The 8,247-nt window shown below is 39.8% G+C and overlaps 1 protein-coding gene across 1 annotated transcript in view; it reads left to right on the top strand.

The window, feature by feature from the left end:
• The first annotated feature begins 291 nt into the window (after positions 1 to 291).
• Acot13 (acyl-CoA thioesterase 13) overlaps positions 292 to 8,247 on the top strand; it is a 24,456-nt gene continuing 16,500 nt past the window's right edge. The window contains exon 1 of the mRNA XM_010622957.3: positions 292 to 487. Coding sequence (XP_010621259.1) covers positions 416 to 487 — 72 coding nt within the window. The 5' untranslated portion in view covers positions 292 to 415. The remainder of the gene's footprint in view (positions 488 to 8,247) is intronic.

Genomic DNA, 8,247 nt, shown 5'->3' with positions numbered 1-8,247 from the left:
CCCGCGCCGCCTCCTCACCGCTCCCAAACTCCATCACGGAGCCTCAGCTTCAACGCTCACTTTGCAGTCTGCGCGGCGGCCGGCAGGTTCTGCGCAAGCGCTCGGCGCCCTGGTGCACCCGCATCTACCGCCCGGCGCGGAAACGCGCCTCGCTCTGCGAGGGCTAAAGGAACTACTGCTCCGCGGGCGGTGCAGTTTGAGGCTACTGGGGCGCAACGCGCGTGCGCACTCGGTCACAAGAGGGAACGGAACGTTAGTGCGCGACCCGCCGGGGACGCTGACAGCGGGAGCGCGCGACGCCTGACCCTGCGCGCGCCGGGTCGGAGAGGTTGGACGAACTCAGTCGCCGGGTCCTTGTTCTGTCACAGACGTGCGGGCCTGCGTTCTTCCAAGCTGACGGTTCACAGTGAGCAGCATGTCACGGAATCTGCGGGAAGCGATGAAGTTCTTGACCAGAACTCCGGGCTTTGATAGAGTTTGGGAAAAGGTATTGAAGCTGAAGCTTCTAACGAAGGGAAAGAAAGTTCCGTGCGTGGTGCGCGCTGCACGCTGAACGAAATGTCAGTGTCTGCTCGAGTGCTCTGTGCATCCACTTTAGGAAGGATCGCTGCTTTGATACAGCACCTCTCAGGTGCCGGGTCGCGTGCGTAGATTCTCTCGTATATGTGCAGATAAGTGTCGTTGCCTTTCGTGGAAAAAGAATTCCGTCTTTCAATGAGCACGCGTCTGTAGAATCCCGGAGAAAAAGGAAGAGGCAGCCTGCACATCTGCGTTATGGGCGCTGCCCTTGTTAGCAGAGAACAGTTATTTATTTGCTGTAGGTTCCGAAAGCCAAGTGCTAGGTAGAGTGGTGAGAAAAAGAGGAGGTGGTTCCTCTGGGTGGTTTGGAGATTTTACAGAGGCACTCAGATCTTGGAGAGGTAAGTTTGCCCTTGGAGGAAGACGGAGTGCATTTCGGAGAACAGCACTTGTAAGATCTAGAGACATTTGAAAGAGTAGCGAGATAAAGTGCTACAAGTTATGCAGGGTCGGTCTCTACCCTCCTTCACATGAACAAACTAACCCAAACTCCTAGTTTTCGACTTCCATGGGAAGCACTTATGACTAAGCATGAAATACAAAAGCGCATGGTAATGTCAGAGCTGAAAGATTTGGGTTTTCAGTGTTTTTTTCTAAATGTCTTAATGTGTGCATTTCTTTCTGATTAGGATGGTATACTCGGAAATTTGGAAGTAATTTGGAAGAGGCTTTTAAATACTGATAAGTTGCAGTTTATGGGTCTTTTCCTGGAACAGAACTCTTGGGATGTATTGTGACAATGTAAAGAATAACTGTACCGGGCCAGGGATTTAGCTCAGCGGTGCCGCTGCCTGCCTTGCAAATGCAAGGTCCGGAGTCCAATCCCTGTCCCTGGTGCCAAAATAATAATAATAATAACAACAACAACAATAATAATAACTGTACTGATAATTCAGCTTTTATGAAAAACTGAATAATACTTAGACAAATGTATTTAATGTTTTCAAATAGGAAATGCCATGAAATCCAAGGACATATTATTTGACAGTAGCTTTTGGAAAGATGATTATTCCAAAAAAAGTGTACTGGTATAAGAGGAAATGAATTCCTTTAAAAATCTGTTGCTGAGTGAGGGGTGGTCATGTGGAACTGTAATCCCAGCACTTACAGGTTGAGGCAAGAGGACCACTGAGTTACAGGCCAGCCTAGGCTACATAGCAAGGCTCTGTCTTAAAAAAAAAAAGAAAGAAAAGAAGGGCCAGGGATTTTAGTTCTCGTTCTGCCACCTACCTCCCAAGCACAAGGAATCGAGTTCAATCCCTCGTACCTCCCTGCAAAAAATGAAAAATCTGTAGCTGAGCTGGGGCACAAGGTCTATGGTAGAACACTTGCCTGCAACATATCAGGCCTGCGTTCAGTCCCAACCACTGGGGGGAAAATGTACCCATTTTCCTTCTTAAGCTTTTAGCAACTTGTTGGGTGTGAATACTATTTCAATAATCTTGTCATTTAGATTGCCTTTAAGTATCTCATATCTTGAACAGACACACTGGAACAGTCTTACTGTCTTAACTGTCTAAAGGGAAAGGACAATGGCCAGACACAACATGCTTTACTAATCTAAACTTATTTTGGGGGTTTTTGTTTTGTTTTGTTTTGGGGCAGGGTCTTGCTATTGTAAGACCTAAAGTCTCACTTCCACTCTGAGGAGCGTGTGTGAACAGCCTAAAGGGCCTTCATGATGCTGAGTCCTATAGCCCAACGATGGCTCCGGATGCAAGACCCAGGGCCTTACTTCCGGGAGCCTTGAACAGCCCAAAGGGCCTCCAAGATGCTGGGACCTATAGCTCAGCAAGGCTCTGGGAGCTCAATGAGCAGCGAGAGTCACCCAGGAAGGAACACACCAGGCTCGTTGGTAAATAGACCTTTATTAGTCTGGCCAGACAGCACTCTCAGAACTGAGTAGCTCAGAGAGGCCCAGCCCAGGGGTTAGCACAGTTTTTTAAACGCAAGGGAAGAGGACTGCAGGCACAGCAAGTGGGCCAGGGGTCATGGGGTTGGTTTTCTGCCACCTAGCTAAAGGAGTCAGCTATACGGTACACCTGGCCTTTCATCTCCAGAGCTCAGGCGGTTCTGTTCTAATGAGGCCTTGAGTTGCTATCTTGTTTACCTGTACCGGGCTTTGGTACACTGTTTTGATCTTATCTTGGAGCTGGGTAGAAAGAAATGTGTGCTGTTATATGCTGGCTAACTAGGGGTTACATAGCAGGGTCCCGCATTTCCCACTGTTTTTAGGTAGAATCAAATCCTTGATTCATCATTTTACTTAAAATTTTTAGCTAAGGGGTCATAGCAATTTGTAAAGGCATCTTTTTAGACAGATAAGTTGGGGATTAGGATCCCCAGAGCACATGAAGGTCACATATCTTAATTCAAAAGCATACTAGCTCATAACAGTTTAACACAATATAAGAGTCCATATCTTGATTGTAGTTTTCATTCTTCAGCCGTGCGTGGACTCACCAGCTTCCAGTGTGGTGAGAGCTGGGCCTTGAGTGCATTGTCTCCTGGAGTCAGAATCTGTAGAATTCTGTTTTACTCTAGAGTGGCGGTAGCTGAGCTTTAGCTACCTTGGCAGCTGTGGGAATAACCATAAGAGCCTCATATGGCCCTTTCCATATAGGTCCTAAAGGGGTCTTTTTTTTTTTTTTTAATAAACTCAGTCCTGCAGTTTTATCAGATAGGCAAGAGTTAGCACAGGAAGGTCTTCTTTATTTTTAATTTACCCTTGAATATTTTGAAATACTTGCCCAGTTTTAACAGCTGTGATTCCATACTGGATAAGCCCAGTTGAGATAATTTTATAAAGTCTCTCAAGATACAGGGTGGCCTTTTAAACAAGACCTCATATGGGGAGAACCCAATATGACTTAGGTATCTCTTAATTTTAAAGAAGGCCAAAAGGAGCCAATCAACTTATAACCCAGTGTTATCTGACAATATTTACCTTAATGGTATAATTTATCATTTTTTTAACCTTATAAGAACTCTGAGGTCAATAAGCAGTATAACAGTTTAGCTAGATCTTATACAACCTCTGTTATAAATGCTGGCCCATTGTCATTGCCTATGGAGAGAGGCAGACCAAACCTTGGAATTTTTTTTTTAATAAAATCTTGCATATCTCTGAAGCCGTCTTTGTTTTTATAGGGATGGCCTCAGGCCATCCAGAAAAGTATAAACCCATACTAACACATATTTATAACCTTTATCAGGGGTGGGTATAATCATCTAAAGTTTCTGTTTATTTTTAATAAGTTTGCCCTCTGCTGTGAGAAGACCACGCTTGTATAGACTGTGCCGTAGATATACCAAGTGGCAAATAAGAAAACATTTACCCTCTTTTTTTTTTTTTTTTTTTTTTTTTTTTTGCCCATCAGAGAGCCTATATGAGTGCCGATAGCTCTGCTCACTGAACTGACCATCCAGTGGGGAGGAGTCCTGCTTGGACCACTTCATCTTGAGTCATTTCTGCATAGCCAGCATAGTGTATCACATTTTCCATGAAGCTGCTCTCATCCTTGAACGGGACGAAATCAGCCTCAGGCAGCGGGTCTTTTTGCAGATCTGGATGACTGGAGAACAATTCGTCAGTGACCCTGAGGCAGTCGTGGTCAGGGGGCCAGGTTCCGAGGGCAAAAAGTAGCAGGGTTTAACGTTTTAACTGGAGCAAAATATAGGCAGAAATTCTCACAGATGAGGGCCTGATATTATGTGACTCTATTTGAGAGCCATCAATGTCTTGTTATTTAAAGCACTAAAAGGCATGGGGAAACTGAACAAATTATTTTTTCCTAATGTTACCTGGTCAGCTTCCTGCAGCTTCCAGGGCTCATAAACAAGGGAGCTATCCCCTCACAGCTGGATCCAAACTCTAAGTTAAATATGCTACTGGCTGATTCCATGGGCCTACTCCTTGAGTGAGTACCCTTAAAGCAGTATGATTTTTTTAGTCAAGTACAAACTAAAAGGCTGGGTCACATTTAGGATCCCTGATACAGGGGGCAGCAGAGAGAGTTAGTTTTAGCTGTTTAAATGTTGACTCTTTCTTTTTACCCTAAAATAATCACTGTCTTTTTGGGCCCTTTAAAGATTCATATGTAGAGAGAATCTAGATCCTGTAAAAACCTTTTATCTCAAAAATTCTCTCATCTGCTTTAAATCCTTTTATCTCCAAGCAACATAAACTTTATATCCTGCCTCCTGAAGCAGCATTAATAGTTTTTAATATCCTGTGAAGTTTGTATTTATTTAGTACATCCGAAAATTAAAAATAATCATAATTTTATGTGTGAAACTTCATAACCTTTAATCTAATTAGGTATCAAAGGCATTTTTTTGAGTAGCTGTCCTTTTTACTATAAACAGGAGTCTATCTAGACCTGAGTTTATATTTAATTATCTTGACAAAATTTTAACTTTTATAACCAGGTTATAGAAATTAATATATTATTAGTATCCTTGTTGTCATTTTAATCAAAATATAATTGGACAAACTTTTCAAACAATTGGACACAGACAAACATATAAGACCATTTATTGCTACAGACCGTAGGGCAGCAAACACGGGATTTCACGAGGAGATACAGGTTCTCTGAAAGGTGGGAGCAGGTTCGGCGATGACAGTCAGACAAAAGCACTCAACACCGAGGTGAAGTTTGCAAATGCTGCTGCAAAATTTATTTTTCAAAGAGCTTCTTTTATACAGATTTCTATTTCCTATAGCAAGTCAGGGGCAATGAGCTGATCTCTCTAGGCATCTATTTCCGCTTGCTGAGCTGGCGCCTGCCAAATACATCATTATAGAATACATTGTGAAAAGTTAGCAGGAGTTTAAGCTTTCTTTCCATCTTAGCTGATAATATGCCAGTGGCCATTTTTTCCCCAATGATTCATTGTTTCTCAGATGTTTGACAATATATGGTAATTCTGATGAAGTATCAGTAACGTCTGTAACATTACATGCTATTTTCCTGAGAACTATTTCCTTAAAAGAAATATTCCCCTCAAATGCACCTTCTGTTCAGTTATTATTTGACTGAGAAGGCTGTGTCCAAACAGTGACATTCTTATCCTCCATATCTTTGGGTACATCTAATCCTTCTCCTTCTTGAAAACCATTAGGCATTTTCAAAAAACACAAACACACAGAGATCAATAGAAAATAAATCAAAATTGTAACAGAACCCATTGTCCCCAAGCTGCAGGCGAGGAAACCAATGATTCCTTTTTTGGCTGACTTTTAATGCGGTGCATGCCAAGGACCTCCAGGAGGCTTGACCCCGAGGGGACGATACCTCAGATCCGGTTTCTGCCAGGTGGTCGGCATTGTCATGCAGATTCCACTGGAGTGGTCGTGGCAATTTATGAAACTATAGTATACTCAAATGTATTTGGCCAATTGAATTATAAAATCTTTCTTATTTTTCTTTGTTTTTGGTACTGGGGATTGAACTTTGGTCTTTGTGCTTACAAGGCAGGTGGCAGCACCATTGAGCTAAATCAATCTCCAGCCCTAAAACGTCTTTTAGTTAAGACTAGTCAAAACTTTTGCAGGTCAATTAACAGATCTCTCATAGAATTAGAATCAAAAGGAATGAAAGCTCTTTGTTACTGTAAAAGTAAACCTTTTGTAACAAACTTGAAACCAACAAGCAAACATACATAAATCATTTTTATGCACCTTTTTGTTTACATATTTAGGCCTTCTGGTCTTGTATATCTTTCTTTATCTCTTTCTAACAAGACAAACATACAAAATCCTTTCATATCAAAAGTATATCTCTTTTATCCATAGATTTTTTAATATCTTTCTCTGTCTCATTTACTATTAACCTTTTATAAAAAACTTCAGCTGTTAAAATCTTAAAGTGTTCTTTTTTTTTTTTTTCTGTTCTCAGATTGTTACATCTTAAAATTTGACTGGCTACCTATAGAACAGTATTAACCTTGAGTTTTTATCAACAAAGTACAGAAAAGAGCAAGTTAACCCTATAATCGTAATTTAAGAATTTGCAATGCACAAGAAGGGTTTTAAGCACACCAGTTAAACTTAATTTAATTGAAACAAAGATACATTTATCGAATAGTCAAAATTTCTAACTTGATTTTTCTTGTAAAAGTCTCTTGATGTCTGGTAAAACACAATTGCAGTTTTTCTGGCTTGCAGTGGTTTTTCTCTCTATTTTGTCTTTCAGAGTTTTCCTACCTGATTTTAATCCATTAGAGATTTATTTTTTTATTTTAGTTCTTTCTTTTTTTCTTTTTATTGAGTTTATTGGTACAATCTAGATATACAGTACAGTTACATTCATCATTGGGATTCTGTACCTTTACATAATAGGTCTTGATTCTCATTTTTTCCCCTTGTCCGTGCCTTCCCTTCACCCCCTCCTCCCCTCCCAATTTACAAACACTTTATTTCCATTTTTTCAGTTTCTCATATTTTTTCCTCTCCCTTATTACCTTTCCCCCACCCTTCCCACTTTCCCTACACCTTTAGCCCTTTACTTCCTATTTAACATTATTAATTTTCTCATTAGGATCCTGTGTACTATTATAGTTTTTCACACCAAAGAAACTATTCGGTATTTCAGTTAAAGAAATCTCTGTATGAACATTAAAAATAGGGAATTCTAAAATAAAACTAAAAAGGAAAGTAAAAGAGAAAAGGCAATGATGTAACATTAAAATAATCCTTAATTCTGGAGATGGAAATGGTCCTTGAACATATTTAAATTTCTTCTTGCTCTTATAGTCTTATCTTATTCTTGTTTTTCATTCTTTAGAGAATACTTTATTAGTTTCTGTAATCAAACCCACATAGATATGACCTTACATATTTAGTACGATGTGTTACCCCTATATACATGGAAAAAAAATAAAAAATAAAAATAAAAAAATTAACATTTCTAGACCAATATGGCTGTCCATTTCTGTACAAGTCATCTGAACAAAATTATAGACATTCAGCACATTCCATTAAATAAAACAAAACAAAACAAAAAAAAACACAAAGAAAAGAATAATATCCAGAAAACAGCAAAGTTCTGTTGCTGTTGTGGTACCTGGCACCACTTTTTTTATTAGCATCTTAATCATCATCTGGAAAGAGAACATTCTAGAGTAATATCATTAAATGTAGCTCTGATAAAGCATGGTCCCTACTATGTATTATAAAGCAGGTATAAGATGTTTTACACTCATAGAGGTATGATACAGTACCATCCTACATCAATAATACTAGTCAGTTTTGTTTTGAAATTTACTTTGTCTGCAAATAAGATTGCTACCCCTGTTTTTTTCTGGGCTCCTATCACATGGAGAATTGTTTTCTATCTTTTCACTTTCAGTCTATGGGCTTCTTTTTGCCCTAGGTGTGTTTCTTGTATAAAACATATTGTTGGATTTTGCTTCTTATTCCATTTTGCCAGTCTGTTTCTCTTGATTGCTGAGTTGAGGCCATTGACATTGCTGGTTATAACTGATATGTTCTGACTTATTATTAACATGTTATTGGCCTTTTGTTGACTTACTTTTTCACCTTCTTTTAATTTCTTGCCTTGACTTGCCTATTGGATTTGCTCTGTTGGGCCTCATGGTGTTGTTGCCTTCATTGTCTTTTTCTAGGATCTTGTTTAGAATTACTTGTAGTGCTGGTTTGCTATT

Source organism: Fukomys damarensis, unplaced genomic scaffold (genome assembly GCF_012274545.1).
Source record: "Fukomys damarensis isolate Sample0158 unplaced genomic scaffold, DMR_v1.0_HiC HiC_scaffold_10, whole genome shotgun sequence".
NCBI lineage: Eukaryota > Metazoa > Chordata > Mammalia > Rodentia > Bathyergidae > Fukomys > Fukomys damarensis.
The sequence above is the reverse complement of the archived record's forward strand: the minus strand, read 5'-3'. Positions and strand labels throughout refer to the sequence as shown.